Source organism: Marmota flaviventris, chromosome 6, assembly GCF_047511675.1.
Source record: "Marmota flaviventris isolate mMarFla1 chromosome 6, mMarFla1.hap1, whole genome shotgun sequence".
Taxonomy (NCBI): Eukaryota; Metazoa; Chordata; class Mammalia; order Rodentia; family Sciuridae; genus Marmota; species Marmota flaviventris.
The window spans coordinates 26,011,247-26,030,651 of NC_092503.1; the positions used below are offsets into that span (position 1 = coordinate 26,011,247).

At 34.3% G+C, this 19,405-nt stretch overlaps 2 protein-coding genes across 11 annotated transcripts in view; one reads left to right on the forward strand and one right to left on the reverse strand.

The window, feature by feature from the left end:
• The window catches only part of Reps1 (RALBP1 associated Eps domain containing 1), a 76,209-nt gene extending 69,315 nt beyond the window's left edge, over window positions 1-6,894 (forward strand). For all 10 annotated transcript variants that reach the window (XM_027938455.3, XM_027938456.2, XM_027938457.2 and 7 more), the window contains 5 exons: window positions 1,654-1,839; window positions 2,944-3,039; window positions 4,038-4,186; window positions 5,274-5,379; window positions 6,619-6,894. In XM_027938455.3, coding sequence (XP_027794256.1) covers window positions 1,654-1,839; window positions 2,944-3,039; window positions 4,038-4,186; window positions 5,274-5,379; window positions 6,619-6,687 — 606 coding nt within the window. In that variant the 3' untranslated portion in view covers window positions 6,688-6,894. The remainder of the gene's footprint in view (window positions 1-1,653; window positions 1,840-2,943; window positions 3,040-4,037; window positions 4,187-5,273; window positions 5,380-6,618) is intronic.
• A 1,899-nt stretch (window positions 6,895-8,793) lies between these two features.
• The window catches only part of Ect2l (epithelial cell transforming 2 like), a 91,410-nt gene continuing 80,798 nt past the window's right edge, over window positions 8,794-19,405 (reverse strand). Inside the window, exons 22-23 of the mRNA XM_071613871.1 lie at window positions 10,603-10,775; window positions 8,794-9,203 (exon numbers count right to left, since the gene is read on the reverse strand). Of these exons, the coding sequence (XP_071469972.1) occupies window positions 9,076-9,203; window positions 10,603-10,775 (301 nt within the window). The 3' untranslated portion in view covers window positions 8,794-9,075. The remainder of the gene's footprint in view (window positions 9,204-10,602; window positions 10,776-19,405) is intronic.

Sequence of the window (19,405 nt, forward strand, 5' to 3'; positions counted from 1 at the left end):
ATGAAAAAAGTTGGAAAAATTAATAATCCTATGAATAAAGCAATTTAATAAACTTAAAAGTGAAGCAAGTAATATATCTTGATAAAGGAGGGCTTAGGAGAAAGAATAACAGATTTTAGGAGATGGGAGCTGTCTGTCCATTTATATTCTGCAGTCTGGCATTTACAAGAGTAATCCCACTGCATCTTTCTGGATGTGTTCTTACATCAGTGAAAGAAGTGTTAAAGACCTCTGCATTCCTTTCAGGGAGAATTGAAATGCTGCAGTAGATATATTTATAAAATGCTTTGGAACAGACTTAGTGGCTAGTAAAATCAAGATTAACATTGAGAAGGTAAAGTAAAATGAAGGAAGAAAGATTTGAAGAGGGACTTGAAAGATACAGTAGTATTTACTGGGGAGAGGACATGTGCAGTAGCCTGGCTTTCTTTGGGGGGAAAACCAGTTAGTTCACTATAACTAGAGTGGACATGTGGGATAATGAAAAAATGAAACTAGAGAAGAAGGGAGGAGGCAGAGTATCTTCTAAGTGATGGAAAAATTTTAAAGGGTAAATAGAAAAGAAACATCTGATATATTCCTGTAGCATGTTTTAATTCCTTGCTTGCTTATTATCTCTTATCCTGTACTGGACTGTCACCTTTATTAGTGGATGAGCCTTATTTGTTTTCTTCCCTATTATATCCATAGTGCCTGGCACAAAGTAGATACTCAATAAATATATTTTTATACTGAATATTTTAGTATCATTGGTGTGGTGTAGGACAGATTGAAAAGAAGTGGGAAGTGCACTTGATCTTGGGAAACTAATTCTTTTGCACTTCAAAAATAATGACCTTTTAAAAAAATAATAATAATAATGACCTTTTAAAGAAACATAAGGAAGCATTTTTAAAAGTAACTTTTTAAAAGCGTAAACTATTGTGCAATATCCCAATTAAGGAAAAAAAATACGGGGCTGGAGTTGTGACTCAGTGGTAGAGCACTTGCCTAGCATGTGTGAGGCATTGGGTTCAATTCCCAGCACCACCATAAAAAATAAAGATATTGTGTCCATCTATAACTAAAAAAATACTTTCTAAAAAACTGCAAGAAGAGGAGTTGGATAGGGCCAAACCCTCTCCTCTTCTTTAATGTACTTTTAAGTTTTTTAAATAAAAACTTTGTGGTACTGGTATCCATGTGTTCTGACTGACACCTAATTTTTGTCCCAGTATTGAAAAAAAAAAAAAAATAGTGGGGGAAGGGACAATAGGATCCTATAAATGTACATTTGAAAAATGTATATAAAATTATAAAATTCAAATGTACAATTTATAAAATTCTTCAGATGAATAAAAGACATTCTAATAAAAAAACTTTGAAAAAGTATTTTTATTGGAGCTTTATAATCTTAATGCTTTTGAGTGTCTGCTTTTCACTTATGAAGACTTATTTATAACTAAATGTCATAGTAATATACACCATGAATTTACAGATAATATACTATTTATTATAACACAGTTTAAAATATATTACAATACAGCTAATATGTTGTATTGTAATATATTTTACAACATATTTTCAAAGAAAAAGTAGACTGTTCTATGGTATTGATATTACCCCCCCCCCCAAAAAAAAATGTATGTTTCTCTGTTCTAAACCATTGTCCAGGCTCCTGGTCCCACTGTACATCGTCCAGTGGATGCCGATGGCCTAATGACTCACACTAGTACCTCACCTCAGCAGATACCAGAGCAACCAAATTTTGCAGATTTCAGCCAATTTGAAGTATTTGCTGCATCAAATGTAAATGAAGAACAAGATGATGAAGCTGAGAAACATTCAGAAGTCTTGCCGGTCAGTTTTCAAAGGCTTAGCTAATTCATGGATTCTCTTCCCGTGTCATTCTCTTAAAGCCTCTCTGTGAACAAGAACTCCTGATAAGGCAAATAGTAGATGGCACACCATTGAGTAAAATATGTGCTGCTGCCTCTTTGGGAGGATTCATATTCACTGGGTCAGTGTTTCTCAACTTTTTTCTTGCCCTCTTAATACCTGCTTGTTGCAGTATAATGCTAAGAATCTGAATCTGGTATGGTATGAAAAGACACAAACACAACTAGCTGGTCCTGGATGAAACATTTGTCTGGAGGTTCAATACTGAGCATCTGATTGTATGATTTAGTGAAGATTTCCAAGAGAGAAGAAGCCATGGTTACCATAACATATACCCAGTTTGTGTAAGTCACCTTAGTTAGGCAAACTTACAAACCATATAATGCCAAAATGTGATCTTAGCAGATTGCATTCTAGGAGACTATTGTAGTTCTAGTGGCAAGGAGCATTACTAGGAATGTCTTAAACCACTAGGAATAAATATGAAGTGGAAGGGACTAGAAAAATTCTGAAATCTCTGTCCTAATTGTTGTTTTAACCCATGTTGAGCCTTTCTGTCAGATTAAAAAGCCATGTTTATTTGACTAGCATGGCTTAGATAAAGGTTTCCTATAGATTTTATCTGTGGAAAATTTCCTACTGGTCACTAATTCCAACATATAACTTTGTGCCTGGCCATTAGGTGAAAGGGCTGCACCGAGGAAGACAGGAGCAGGTCTGAGGGCAAGTGCAGATGTGTCAGAGTACTGGTACTCACATCCCTGGGTGGGTGAATTCCCTCCCCAACTAAAGAACTTTCCAGCCACAACCTAGATATTCAGTACAATGGCTGCATCCTTATTCACCCTTCCCTCCTTCACGGATGTTGACCTCCCCCCTTTGCTTCCTTTTAGTACTAGAGAAAGGACATTTAATGTGGTATTTCCAAGTTCCTTCTCATCTCTGAGCTCTCAGTTTTCTTGTCAAAATATTTTCTTGAAGTTTTACTCTGATTTGTTACATATTCTATATTTGTGCATAATTATATATTATATATCGTTAAAATGGTAATGTGTTCATCTCTAGGTTGAAAAAGCTTCTGATCCTGCAAGTTCTCTTCGAGTTGCCAAAACGGATAGTAAAATAGAAGAAAAGACAGCTACTAGTGTTCCTGCCAATGTGGTATGCAAAAAGTATTATAGAGAAAGAAATTTATATTGTTTATCAATAAACCCCATGTTGATTATACCATTAATATTTTATTATATTTGCTTTCTAATATCTTTCTCCATTCCTCTTGTAAATTCTTCTCCCTTGTGCATTTCAAATTGTAAATTCATTCATTCCACTCCAGGGAACAATTTTGGTAACTTTTTTTTTCCCTTTTATTATTCATATATGTCCAGGTTATTTAAAACAGGTTGTGTTGCTATAAAATGCTTAAATTCTGCTTTTTGGACACTTAATTTTTTACTATGTTAGTACTTCTGTGATATTTTTAAATAATTTTATTTTTTGTCAATTTATCACAACAAATTTTAAAAAGCACTTAAGAGATGACAGTTGACTCTCTTTTTTATTTATTTACTTAATCAGGTTATACTAAACATTGAAATACTCTAGTGTTAATTGATTCTATTGGAGGCAGATTCACAATCCCCAAAAAAAGTGTCCACTCATTTTCAAGAGTTATAATTACTGTGCATTTTAGTGGTATTTATTAATTATGTAGCCTTCTGCATGTTCATAATAAATTATTTTATTCTTAAAGATGATATATTTTAGTATTTTTGAATAGGATTTCCTATGTTGAAAATGAATATTTTTGGAGATTTTCTTTATTGAATTGGTATATGTTGAATATGTATCATATTTATGTTAAAACTGACTTTTACAGTCTTTTATCAGATTTGGACTCCAAGGAGCTTATTTTACTCTATTTAAAAAAAATTGTTATTGTAGATATATTCATGATTGTGGGATCAACTAGAAGCATCCTTTCCTGTTGCACTTTAAGTTAGCTGCTGACAAATAGATGAATTATTTTAAAGTAGGACAGCCAACTTTTAATTGTTTTAAGAGCAAGTAGCTTAAAGAAAGCAAACAGAGTTGGCAAAGTGCTAGCTAACCATGAACGTCTTCAGGAAATATCCATTATTAATGGATTTCTTGTCTTCCAGAGCAAAGGCACAACACCTCTTGCTCCACCACCTAAACCTGTTCGAAGAAGATTAAAATCAGAAGATGAATTAAGGCCAGATGTTGATGAACACACACAAAAGACAGGTGTCTTGGCTGCTGTTCTTGCATCACAACCTTCTATTCCCAGGTAATCAGCATTATTATTAAACATTTAATTACTAAGAACAAAAAGCACAATAATTAAAACACCAAACTGAAAGAAATTAATGGTCAGACTAATTCTCAGTTTTTAGTTTTTCATTCCTGAATAGGTGGACTATTCTTCCCACGTTTTCCCCCATTATTATTATTAAATTCAATTCCAATTCCATTTTAACACCCTATTGTAAACTCTGGGGTGGGAGTTTTTAAAAACGATAATGTAGACTGAAACTAATATTTTAATTGTGGTTGTTTAAGATCAGGGTTTGGCAGACTGAAACTCAGGGGCAAATTCAGACCATGGCCTAGTTTTGTATAGCCCATGAACTAAGAGTGGTTTTTACATCCTTGTAAAAAAAGAATAGAAGGGAAAAGGGGAAAAAAATAGAGTATACAACAGAAACTGTATGCCCTTAAAGCCTAAAATAAGTCTGTTTACAGAAAAAGTTTGCCAGGGCCTGCCCTAGACTGTTTAACTTTAAACTTGGGATTCTTGCCGGGTGCAGTGGCTCATACCGTAATCCCAGCTACTTGGGAGGCCAAGGATCACAAGTTCAGGGTAGCCATTTAACAAGACCCTATTTTTAAAAACAAAAGTCGAAAGGGCTGGAGAGATATAGGGCTGGAGTTGTGGCTCAGTGGTAGAGCACTTTCCTAGTATGTGGAGGCACTGGGTTTGATTCTCAGTACCACACAAATAAATAGATAAATAAATAAAATGAAAGTTCATTGACAACTAAAAAAAATATTTAAGGGGGGGGGGGTGAAAATGTGATTCAGTGGGAGAGCACACCTTGGATTCAATCACCAGTACGATGCAAAGGAAAAAGATGGAAAACAGAAAAAAAAAATCTTGGGATTTTCAGTAATTAAAACAATAGCAAAAATAAACAAAAGCTTCTGAAGCTTATATGTTTTTAGTTGACCATTGAAACTAACTAAGTGAGGTTTTGAGCTGTGTTAATAAGGAAAAAGATGTTCCCTGTTCTTTCCATGCTCAAAAATAGATCAGGGAACAATGAGTTCAGGTAAAGAAATAAAGGTTTTGGTTTTTGTCCTCTTTACTTCCTCAGATCCATTGGGAAAGATAAGAAAGCTATTCAGGCATCAATTAGACGCAATAAGGAAACCAACACAGTTTTGGCCAGATTGAATAGTGAATTGCAACAACAATTAAAGGTAATATAGTTTGTGATACATTATTTGGGAATTTCCACAGGCCCAGAGTTGTGGAGGAAGTTAAAGAGAATCCAACAGGTTTTATGCTTGCATGAAATCTCCCTCATATCAAGAGAACTGTATATCTAAAATGCTGTATTAGCCACTGAATTTTTTAGTAGTAAAAGAAATTTTTGAAACTCAATTCTGATATACATTGCCTTATCCTATATAGATACAAGAATTACAGTTCCTATAATGTTCCTTAACTTTCATATAAAAACTTAAAGAAAAGAAACCCTGTAACCTCAGGCACACCATACATCACATACATAGCTCTTTGCATTATAAGTAATTATTAGATGATTTGACTGCTTGTAGTTTATCTTTTTACCAAAAACTACTCAGATTATATTAAAGGAACTTAAAGATGACAAGGGGTGGAGAAAATTTAGATTATCTTACATGTAGAAATAGAAAAGACAGACCTTAAATAAAAATGGTATTTCCATGTAATGTGTTCCACTGTTATCCAATACTTGAGATGAATGAGGGGTTTTTCCCCATTATGCACTATGATTTATTTGAATGAATAAAATAATTATACTCAGAATCACTCACATTATTAAGCCCTCATGTCTTATAAACCAGTGGTTTATAAACTTTAATGTATATATAAATAATCTAGGGTTGTATTAAAATGCAAATTCTGATTTAGTAGGTCTGGGATGGAACCTGAGAATTCTACCTAAGGTTCCAGAGAAGAAGAAGAAAAAATTAGAATTTGTGGCTACTTGAAAAGACTCCTCAGAATCAACAGTAATTAAAAAATCTGGGTGCAAAATGAATTTTTCCTTTGGGGACCGGAACTCAAAATGGGATCCAGAAGTTGCTATAACTGAATGACATCACTAGGGAAAATAATCTGTGTTAACTAATTCATCTAACAGTTTATTTAGGAGGCTGGCTTTATATAAAATTTTTATAGAAATACCCATTCTTTGCAAATGTTAACTTTCCTAATAACTGGCTTAAAAACATTTTATTACTTGATTTACATAGTAAGAAAGATTTAAGTTACTAGGATCATATTTTCAATGTATGAAGAAACTACCTTTCTAAAGTGATGTATACTTTCAAAATATGAATAGTTGTCCATTAGTCTCCTTGACAAAAGCAAATTGTTTTCAGAGTTGTTGTTAAATGTGTCTTTGTTTTTATATATTTTTGAATATAACTTGGACTTGATATCTTTTTCAGGATGTTCTTGAGGAGAGAATTTCCCTGGAAGTTCAACTGGAACAACTTCGACCATTCTCTCACCTATAAGCCAATTGCCGTTAACTGTGAACATACCCCATTTTTAAGCGGTTTTGGGTTCAAAGCCAATTTGGAGGCCCAAATATTCAGCTCACTGCTTAATTCAAAATTAAATTTTATGATTCTGTTTTGCCCTATATGTTCACCATTGTATTTAAGTATCTCTTTTTTTTTTTTAATTTCAACAATAAAAGGGTCAGGATGACTTTTTCTGGAGGATACATTGTGTTTGTTGGCATATCCCACCTCTGCTCTTTTGCAGCATCAGGAAAATATAATATTGGTCCATCATATTTATATGGCAAAACCACATACAGATTTGATTGACAGTATGGGCTCAAGCATACACTCAGAAATCTTTGCAATAAGGAAATAAGGAAAACAAAAATAAACTTGATTTATCCTTTTAGGCTTAATATGTTATATAAAACATCTATATTCTGTAAAAAAAAAAAAAGCTTTAAAATTAGTTTTCTATGTAATTTTTACTTCAAAGAACTATGTTGGATAAGATAGTTTTTACCAGAAGCTAATTTACTGAGTGGAGTCCTCCTATCTGCAATATTCTACTTTCTTAAATACCCAGATGATTCTTTAAGCATCGTTTACATATCAGTTTGGGGGTCAGGTACTAGTTTTCCTTGTCATATTTTGACCAGTTTCATCAGAGACTTAGAATTTTTCAGCAGCAATCATAGAAACTTATGAGCTGTCTATGAAGATGGGCCTTTTAAATTGTCCCTTCAAGATAAAGGAAAAACTGTGAAACCACTCCATAAATACTGCCCATTCAGAAACATCGCCATGTCAATTTTACATGATTGATGCTGTCAACTTTTTTAGAAGTTATTACTGAGATTATTTTAAATTAATGTGCTTCTAAATTTCCAAGGATATCAGTTATAGAAGAAATGGAAATTCCTTAAGATTTCTGTTTACCTTTCACTATCTTGTCACTTGTTCTTTTTGCCATATAGATAGGTTTTCCTATTACAAGTTTCTGGAGTATACCCTATTTGGGATAATATACTATCTTACAATTTGTTTTATATCATACATTGGGATCACATGTATAAATTTGCATTCTTGCTAACAACAGATATTGTCTTTAAAGTTATTCTGTCTGTTGTATCATAGATGTTAAACTACAGGGCTATATCATAATAGAATCAGAAGTGTGATTTCACACTAAAAAGAACAGTACATACGTATTTTAACTTTTGTATATTTTTCATAAGAATTTAAATTTTTAAGAATTAGAAGGAATTAGTTTCATTGTTTAACCCAGGATAAAAATCCTAAACTGTACTAGTAAATTTTATTACTTTATCAAGCAAAAAGGAATTTGGCGACCTAAAGCTTCCAAGATTATATAACTTTCATTTATCATTAAGTAGATATAAATATTACTACTGCACACATCAGCTAAAGCTTCCAGGTGGCCCCAAGTTATAACCTTTATTAGCTAAACATGCTAATAAAGGCTTTAAAGGCCCAGGAAACTTCTATTTTGCTGTTTCTTTGTTTTAAACAGAGCTGTCTTAATTTATTTGATTTTATTAAGCTAAGTCCCATTACAGGCAGTTTCACTAGGTTTCCATTTATTTTTGTTTCTTAAAAATGGCTTATTTTTCAGTGGCCTTCTAATTTGACAATATCAACAATATTTTTAAACCTCCTTATTTGGATATTCTAAGTTTTGCAGCAAAAAAAAAAAAAAAAAAAAAAAAACTAAATACAAAAAAATCTAGTGCTTTGTAATGGTACTTTTTTGTTTGCTAGAGGATTACATTCATATTAAGGATGTAATTAACAAGTGTTTTAGAAAGTTGTCACTTATATTTCTTATGTATTTTTTAATCAGTAATTGTTCTATGAAAATTTTAAAGATTGCAGATCAACAAATTAAGCTTTCTAGAATGGTCATTTAAACTTTTCATTCTAGTGTTTTTTCTTTAGATGATTAAAAAAAACTTTGCACAAAATGCTTGCTCTCTTAGGACTCATTACATCAGTCAAATTATTTTAAATAATGTCCAGGAAAAATAACTACCAAAAGAAATGGTTCAAAATTTTAAACTGATCACATGACTGTGTTATAAAAGCCTATTTTTTTTTAATTTTTTTGTGGGGGTAGTGGTACTGGGGATTGAATCCAGAACCTTGTGCATGAGAGGCAAGCACTCTACCAATAGAGCTATCCCCAGCCCCACAAAACTTTTAGATAATGAAGTTCAAAAGTTGGAAGAAATCTTATGGGTCATCCTAGTTCATCTTCTCATCATCCACAACAGATCATCATTCTGCTTCTTACTGGATACCCTAGAACAGAAGAACAACATTTTCTGTCTTTGCCAGGGAGAATTGACACCCCTGATGTTTTCTTCAAGTCCAGTCTCACTTGTCCATACTGCTTTTGATCGCATTTTTGAGTACTGACAACCATAGGAATTTGTCATCCTCTACTTCAGTAGCACAAATCCATTCACATTTTGGACCTTGAAGAATAAATGCATTCTTGACATCTGTGAAAGCGTTTAAGGTACACAAATTATTCTTTACAGTAACAAAAAGAGAAAATGTTTTAAATTTCAAGGACTGACCAAGTCATCTTTAAGAATTCTTTGAAACCTAAAATTAAGGGTTCAACACAAACACAAGCCTAGTTTAGAACATAACTTCCTAAAATTAATGATTAAATATGTCATAATCTAAAATAATCTTTATAATTAGCAATTATTTGAAAGACTAAATGGTAGATGATGTGGTATTCTTTAATTTCTTAATCTCAGTCACTCCATGAAGAACTGGAATTGATGAAGATCTTTACTAATAGTTACTATAATTAGACATGCTGAGAGCTAGACCTAGACAACTTTGTTATGAGGTGCCAGTGACAAAGCCAGGTACTGTACTTAATTCAGTGCCTGCCCACTGTTAGGTTATATAACAGTTTCACAGAGTATAGCTGGTTATCATGAAAGGAAATGAACTGAAGAAAAGAAACATGTTTCATACACTATGATTATGGGTAGCTAACCCTTTTTACCTTCAGATACTTTCTAGGTAGAAATATTTATTCCCACACTTAGCATTCTTTTTTCCCTAATGCTCAGATTTAGAATGGAGCAGAAGCTATTGAGAAATAGTTTTTTTATTCAAGTTAATTTCTTCTCTAAGATCTTGATTCCTGCTTTAACATTAACTCCTTTCTTTACATGCATTGGAAAATATTGGAATGAGAGTGTTACATTTAAATTGGCCTAATAAGTATAGGAAAGAGATTGGTCCTTTTAAGTTGAGAAGTAGAGTGCAGGATGATAACTGAAAGTAGGCATAACAGGTTAAGTAGGATTTCTTTTTTGTGATTTCCACTGGAATTAGTATAGATAAAATGTTCAAATTACTAAGCAGCCTATGCAAGTTTGTTAATTCCTTTATAGAAAAACTCCCAACTTCAATGTGAATTTTAGGAAGAAAAGGTACAATACAAGTTTGTAGTAGCTATATAGTCCTAGTAGAATAAAGAAGTAATAGAGGAAAATCTAAAGTGGTGTTTTAAGTCTCTAACATCTTCAGACTTTACTGCTTAGTGGTTAAGAACTCTAGCTCTGAACTCAGAACTCTCAAAAGAATTCAGGATGATATGGGGTCTTGCCTCCCTTTGTGATTTTGAAAGCTCTGTTCCTGATATCTAGGGGACTTGTCTGATAATGCCAACATTCCTTTTTTTTTTTTTTTTTTTTTTTTGCTATTTCAGAGATAGATGAAAGTTTAACAAAATTCTAATGTTTAGGGAATTATTTGCAAGCTAGCAAGTTGTAACTCCAGTCCTTTTCCTGCTAAAAGGAAAACAGTCCTTTTCTATTTTAATAGTTGATGAACTTTATAAAGATATTTGCTCTTAAAGGAATAAATACATACACTTGGAATCTGGAATATCTTCTATCAGTAACCTGTGAAGGGCCACTGATGCAATGAACTGGTAGGTTGTTTTTGAAGTCCTTTCAAATGGAGTGTGAGATATGCCCCGGCTAGAAACAAGCAGTGCATCATTGAAGAGGAAGAAGCTGAGATCACGAATTTGTTCATAGAGCCTGTGTTAAAATGGAAATGGGAAGAGTTTTCATATATGTATATATGTGCTTTGTTAAACAGTTAAGCCTCTTTAATAAGTCCTAGTTAAGATTTTGACCCCACTCCAGACTTTTCAAGTGCACATCACGTTCACAGTAAGATTTTCCTCCTGATGTGATTATTTCCCACTGTCTCTCTCAGACCAATATTGGGAGCCATCAAGTTACTGGATGGAGTCGTTCATAATCAGTGTGGGAAAAATGAACATTGAATTTTCGCTCCTTTATGAAGAATCATATTATGGTTCTTTGTTTTGTTTTGAAATTATAGCTCCTTTTATTTTCTTCGTTTTACAAAGCATGTAGTTTTTTAAATTTTTTATTCTAATTTGTTATATGACAGCAGAATGCATTACAATTCATATTACACATATAGAACACAATTTTTCATATCTTTGGTTGTATGTAAAGTATATTCACACCATTCGTGACTTCATACATGTACTTAAGAGTAATGATGTCCATCTCATTCCACCATCTTTTTTACCCCCATGCCCCCTCGCTTCCTTTCCTACCCCTTTGCCCTATCTAGAGTTCATCTAATCCTCTCATGCTCCCCCTCCCAAACCCTGCTATGAATCAGCCTCCTTATATCAGAGAAAACATTCGGCATTTGGTTTTTTGGGATTGGCTAACTTCACTTGGCATTATCTTCTTATTATGATTCTCTTTTTAAACTTGTTTAGTGTTTTGTGCCAGGCATATTTGGGCAGTGTGAGAGAAATAAGTTTTTGTTTTATCTCTTAGGGAAACATGAGTGTGGCACAAGGTGTCTTTAAGTAGAGGGGAAAGAGACATTTAAATACTAGGTAGAAGTAAGTTTTTCATTTTGATTGATCAGCATGCAAGGTAAAAGATAGTTTTTCATTTTTACTGGGGTTACTAACATGGTCAGCTGTAGGCATGTTTATCAAGAAGCAAAATTTGGTGTCCTTAGCCAGTTATACTTTTTAAAATTTTTTTAATTGTTAGTGAACACAATACCTTTATTTTTATTTATGTTTTTATTTTTATGTGGTGCTGAGGATTGAACCCAGTGTCTCACCCATGCTAGGCAAGAACTGTAACTCTGAGCCACAACACCATCCCCCAGTTATGCTCTTTGATTTCTGTTGTTGGAGCAGTTCATTGGTGGGTTTCACTGTGCTCTAGTGTGGGTTATACTGTGAGAGTACACTAACAGAGCATCATACTTGAGAGTAATGATGTCCAGTAATAGACTGGGGAGGAGCCCAGGAACCCAAACCACTCCCCATGGCTCCCATGCCCCTCCCATTCAGGAATGGCTACATGAAGAAAGCTAAATGTTTGGGGGTTTTAAATATATTTTTTTAATTGTAAATGGACACAAGATTTTTATGTGGTATTGAGATTCAAACCCACTACCTCACACATGCAAGGCAAACACTCTACCACTGAGCCATGACCTAGCCCGAAACCTAAATGTTTTGATAGAGAATATAATTATTTTATGACTGTCAAGCAACCCTTGGGAATTTAATGAAGGGAGTCAATTTGTGTATGCTTATTCAAGGGAAGTCTCATTCTTTATCTTCAATATTAATTTTTAAATTATCCATTTAGAGCATACATTTTTATAGAAATTTTTAAGTACACCAGTCTTGCAATTGGTTCTTATTTAATGTACAAATATGTACATTACTTTTTCTCCTTTTTCCATTGTGCTTGGCTCACTCCTCCCTCTACTCATGTGACCCAACTTTCCAACCCAATGCATATCCTTCAATTTCTTTGTATTGCTCAGGTAATCACGCATGTATACACACATTTATTTACAGGGAAATTTCCATTATTTTACAAAAATGCCAATATTATTCCCCACTTTTTTTTTCTTTTCTGGTTTTCTCAGCAATGAAAATCATTTTGATCTAACTACTTGGTTTTAATTCATTCTTTTTAAATAGCTAAATAGTACTTAATGGTGTGAATGGACTTATTTATTTCCACTACAGATGGACATTTTACCTTGTTTAGAAGTTTTGGTCCTCTTCCCCCTTGCCACCAACTAATTCCTAGTTCCTTACACATAAACAAATTTCTTACATTCGCTGTTAATTTCTATCAGATAGGAATCCCAAGAGTATGGATTAGTCCCAAGATAGATTAGTCAAATGAGTTCTGTACTTTCATCAAAGAATTCCAGGTTCTCCATGACACCTGCATAAGATGGCATTTCTAGTAAGCTCCCTTGTGTTGCTGATTCTACTGACCTACAGGCCAGCCACACTTTGAGAAGTAAGGCACTTAAGTCATTTATTTATTTATTTATTTACCATACGATTTATTTTTATTTTTTTTTTAGTCCTACATGAGAGCAGAGTGTATTTTGACATATAATACATACATGGAATGTACATACATCAATCATAATGTCTATTCTATTCTGCTGCCCTTCCTATCCACCCTATTCCTCCCCTCCCCTCCCATCACTTCTCTCTATCCAATCTAATGTGACACACTTTTTTTTTTTCTTTTTCTCATCACAACATCATATATATATATTCTATATAACAATGAGGTTCTCCTTCCATCTTCCGTGCAACACCCCTTCTCCCTCTTTTTCCCTCCCACCTCTCTTCCCTATTTAGTGGTAGTCTTCTTCTCATGCTCTTCCTCCCTATCCCATTTTGAGTAACCACCTTATATCAGAGAAGACATTCGGCATTTGTTTTTTAGGGATTGGCATAATCCCACTTAGCATATTCTGCTCTAATGCCATCCATTTCCCTGCAAATGCCATGATCTTGTTATTTTTTAGTGCTGAGTAATATTCCATTGTATATAAATGCCACATTTTTTAATCCATTCATCTATTGAAGGGCATCTGGGTTGGTTCCACATTCTAGCTATTGTGAATTGTGCTGCTATAAACATTGATGTGGCAGTGTCCTTGTAGTATGCTCTTTTTAGGTCTTTTGGGTATAGTCCGAGAAGGGGAATAGCTGGGTCAAATGGTGGTTCCATTCCCAGCTTCCCAAGGAATCTCCATACTGCTTTCCAAATTGGCTGCACCAATTTGCAGTCCCACCAGCAATGTGTGAGTGTACCTTTTTCCCCTGCATCATCACCAGCACTTATTGTTGTTTGACTTCATAATGGCTGCCATTCTTATTGGAGTGAGATGGCATCTTAGTTTTAGTTTGCATTTCTATGATTGCTAGAGATGGTGAGCATTTTTTCATGTATTTGTTGATTGATTGTATATCCTGAGAAGTTTCTGTTCAAGTCCTTGGCCCATTTGTTGATTGGGTTATTTGCTTTTTTGTTGTTTAACTTTTTGAGTTCTTTGTATACTCTAGAGATTAGAGCTCTATCTGATGTTTGAGGGGTAAAAATTTGTTCTCAGGATGTAGGCTCCCTATTCACCTCACATAAGAGCTGAGCAAAGGACTACATCCAGGAGTTAAAATTCCAGGGAATTTTATATATACTTTAGGTTTCAGCTATTTGTACAGTATTAAGGAAGTATGAGGTTTGTGGGTGTGTGGATAGATAGAAATACAGTAGTATTCCAGCTCCTTGAGCCAGCTATTCCTTTCAAACTTTTCCTTTCTGTCTTTGGTTATCCCAGCCACTCAGGAGGCTGAGGCAAGAAGAATCAGTTTCAGGCCAGCCTAGGCAATCTAGCAAAACCCTGTCTCATAATAACAGATAAAAAAGCTAGGGATGAGGCTCAGTGGAAAAGCCCTTTTGCATGAGACCCTGTGTTCAATCCCAGTATCCCATACAAAGTTTTATACATATTTAAATACATATATGCATATATATATATAAAATTTTAATCTAGAAAAAGTTTTTCAAAAGCCATTTACTAAATTAAGCCCCTCAAGCTCTCCAACAATTTTCATCCATAGACAAAAAGCACCAAAAGGTTTTTAAAAAGTTTTAATAACTCTTTTAAATATGCAAAAGCAAATAATTTGATCTTTAATATCAACCTAATAAAGCAAGTAGAGTGGAAATTATGGATCCTATGTAATGTTTCAGAATGCTACCAATGCTTACACTCAGAATCAACTCCAAGATTAGGGCATTTGCTTTTTCCCTGAATTTTGACAGGATTTCTTTGCTCATCTATAAATAATGAATGACTCAGGAAAATGGAACACAGTTACTCTAGTGTAAATTCTTAACTCCATTCTAGAAGTGCTGTGTTATTTATGCATTAACTAGACCACATCAGAAGACATAAAGTACCTAACTCCTATAATACATAAAACTTTAAAAGAAATTTTCAGGATGAAAGCTTTAGAAGGAATGGACAACAGCTTCTACCGTGAGCTGATCTGAGCAGAACAGTTGACAGCTAGCATCTGTCTCCACACTGACTTGGGGATCACAATAGCTCTTGGGTCCCTAGAGTAGGACTAAATTCAGAACCAAGAGTCTAGTGTCTCCAAAAAATCTGGGTGTTTCCCTTTCTCCAATGCATAGTTGCCCTGGTAAATAACCACACTTAAAAAGATTAGCAAGCTTAAAGTCACATATATGAAGATTGGTGTTTCTGGAAAAAAGTTATAAGAGTTCCAAAATACATAATACACTATAAAAGCTAAATATAATCTAAAACTACAGTTTATGTCCACAATGGAAAAAATATCTTCTGAAATTCCTAGCTCTTCATATGACTCTATGACTTCCATCTCTATTTCCAGAGGAATAGAGAATTGTTTAGAATGCAAACATTTACCCATTCTTTCAGTGTTAATTATTTGTTTAGTACTTGCTGCTACATTGGTAAATTTATTATGAGGGAGGCTCAGTTCATCTTTCCACCTGCCTATGATCTGTGGAGACAGCCTGTGCACTGAGAGACTAGGTTGTGAATTCCTGACCAGCCTTTAATAGTTCTGTGACCTCAGGCAACTTACTGAAGTTGGATTCTCCAGGATCTTGTCCTACCTGCCTCACCAAGAGATTGTAATGAATTTATCAAGTAGAATAGTTAAATACATGGTAAACTATAAAGCCTTATATTCCTGTCACTGTCATACCTATAAGCATAATGTATTTGCTTTAGTAAAAATCTCTGATGGAAATCATGGGAATGGCAATTCTTTTATTTTATGTGATTTTCTAAAATGACAAAACAAGATTGCAGGCTAAATATTGTGCAATATTTTAGAATATAAGCCTGTTTGCAGTTATTTAATTTCAAATGTTAATGTGAAGTTATATATGTTTATTGGCAAATAGTATAAATGTAATCAGAAAACGTGCCTACTTGAATATAAATGTACCACACAGAGTGTAAAATAATTTAGTATTATCTTAATCTTCTTAAATGTACTGTCATCTCTTGTCCAAGACAAGTCTAAATTCTAGTAGACTTCCATTCCCAAATGACATGTAAAGGGCTTGGAAGTTGTCTTTCCTAACCTCATAACAAAAAATAAATGGAAAAAACCCTCAGAATTGACAACTCTTCTCAGATCTACCAGAGAACTGAAGTCACGGAGTTAACCACCACCCCAAAAGCTGGATAGACCAATACAATCTTAAACCAACTACTGGCTAGAGCCAGTATCAAACACTTAAAGGCTCATTGATTAACTATAGGAGATTGTGGAGAGAAGAGAAAGGGAGAAAACATCAGGGGTTCCCACACTGGTCTGAGTTTTACCCACAAGTTCTTATGATGAAGGACAGAGAAAAATCCCCTTATTCTTCCCCAGGGCAGATGAAAAGTAGCCATTTTGAAATATGTCCAGAGAGTTCTGTTCTCCTTAACCAAGTCCTGCCCCAAGGAGAACTTTTAACAGAACTTAACTAACTTGGGTTTTACCAAAATATAACCATTGCAGGAAAAGGAGAGTATCTAACTCCAGCCCTCTCTATCCTTCACGCCTCATCTTAGAGTTGGAAAAAATGCTGAGAAGCACTTACGAAGGTCACATCTCAGGCAATAGGCTCATTAAAAGACTGAACACTGGTCAAAGAAGTACAGAATGCTTCCCCTTCCCTCACTTTACTTCCATATCAATAGTACCCTCATATAATACAGCTGACAGAACCACAAGGGTCAGACCCTATTTAGATCTTCCAGGAAATCCAAAAACAATAGGGGAGACCAAAACAAGGACACTAGGGAAAATTGCAAACTCTGACCTCAACCCAGTTAAACACAGCCTACCTCCTAGCCAAATAAACTAAAACCTCACACTAAAAAGGTCTATTTAGCCCAGTTCCTTTTGCTGATACTTTGTGTCTGTCCTTCAACAAAACATTATAAGGCATCCTAAGAGGCCAAAAACAGATTGAAAAAAGGCCAAGTATCAGAACCAGACTCAGAGAAGGTAGAGATATTGAAATTTTTTAACTATGATTAATATATTAAGGGATCTAATAGGAAAAGTAGACCACATGGAAGAAGAGAGGTGTCATGTAAACAGAAATTTTTAAAAGAAAGTTAAAAAGAAATATTAAAAATAAAATCATAAATGAAGAATGCCTTTCTTTAGTGGGCTCATCAGTAGACTGGACACAGCTGAGTTAAGAATTAGTATATTTGAAGATATGTCAATAGAAACTTTCCAACGGAAAAAGAAAAAAGACCAGATTGGAAAAGAAAGGAACAGAATATTTAAGTAATGAGTACATTTCAAAGCACATGTGTGTAATGGGAATAGTAAATGGAGATGAGAAAGAAACAAGAAATATTTGGAGTAATAATGGCTGAAGTTTCCAAAATTATTGACAGCAAAACACAAGCCCAGGAAGCTCAGAGAATACTAAGCAGAATAAATACCAAAAAATCTATATCTACACATAATACACTCTTAACTTCAGAAAACAAAGAGAAAACCTTGAAAGAATCCAAAGAACAACAAAACACCTATTTATAGAGGAACAAGGATAATGATTACTTTATACTTCTCTTTGGAATTATTCCATCATGAAGTGAATGGAGTGAAATAAGTATAAAAAAATCTCCAACCTAGAATTACATAGCCTGCAAAATTTTCCTTCAAACATGAAGTAGAAGTAAGAATTTCTCAAACCAAAATTGAGGCAATTAATTGCCAGTAGACCTGCTTTGCAAGAAATGTTAAAGGAGGTTCTGCAGATAGAAGGAAAACAATACAGAAACTTGGAAAGGAAGTGCTCAAGAAGGAACACATGAAGGTCAAATAATAACCCAAACTGGAACAATTCCTGGCATGTGTCCTACCACAGCAGTTTAGAATTGCTGCTTTAGGCTCTAGTTTCTATCATTGTAGCTCTTTGCTAGTGTCACTAGCCAAAAACAGCACAAAAGAAACAAAAATACTGTGACAATGAGACACTACTGTATAATTTGATTTTCACTAATGATCTGCTCAAGGTGGAAATAGAGGTAAATATTTCTTCCATCTACACCAGGGCTCTATGCTTTTGGAAAATGGTTGCTGAAATATTCATTGAAAGAAATCATCTTTTTACTTTTATTGCAATGGGATCATTTGGTCACTTGGGTCTTCTTTCAATAGAAAAGTGACCATCCTTGAGAAGTTCTGCTTAATTATGTGCTAGGTCATTATCTTTGCTATTAATACTGGAAAATAGTTTTTTAAAATATATTTTTAGTTGTCAATGGACCTTTAATTTATTTATTTATATGTGGTGCTGAGAATCCAACCCAGTGCCTCACACATGCTAGGCAAGCACTCCACCACTGAGCTCAGTTTGATAGTTTTCTAAAGCAGAGATAAACAAACTATAGCCCATTACCTGTTTTTGTAAATAAAGATTTATTGGAACAAAGCCATACATATCCATTTATATATTGTTTATGAATAGCATACATTTTTTGTATTATATCATTTATGTTAGGGTTTTTTGCTACAATGACAAAGGTAGGTCATTGCCACAGAGATCATTTGGCCAGCAAATCCTAAATATTTACTCTCTGAACCTTTACAGGAAAGAACTTGTCCATCTTGTTCTAAAGGAGGAATGGAACACTAATTTATGGACATTGGCATTCTTGCACTACTCTGAGCACTGTGCAAACTACATGTGGTGAAGTTGTTGTTGTTGTTATATTATTATTATTTTAGTACTAGGGATTGAACCCCTGGGCACTCAACCACTGGGCCACATCCCTAGCCCTTTTTTGTATTTTATTTAGAAATAGGGTCTCACTGAATTGTCTAAAGTCTCGCTAAGTTGCTAAGGCTGGCTTTGAACTCAAGATCCTCCTTCCTCAAGCCACTGGGATCACAGGTGTGTGCCACTGCGCTCTGCTAGGTGAAGTCATTTTTAATACCAGCCTCAACAACTATTTGAGGATAATAAGATGTTCCCCTCTTTTGTATAGTTGAACAGATGATTGGTGCGCAATCCATAATACTTGAATCTTCTCTCAGTAGAAAAGTAACCAACCTCTAGAAGTTCTGCTTCTATGGAGTTTGTGGTCTTGGTAAAGACAATTTATTTTCTCCCATCTGCCCAAGAACTGCATAGAACTTATGTAAGGTAATAGAGTATACCTCTTGCACTACATCAGAGGGATTGTATGTAGCTTCTTTGTTCAATGCAAAGATTTATCATACACATATAGTATGTCAGGCACAGTAACTGAAGGCCAC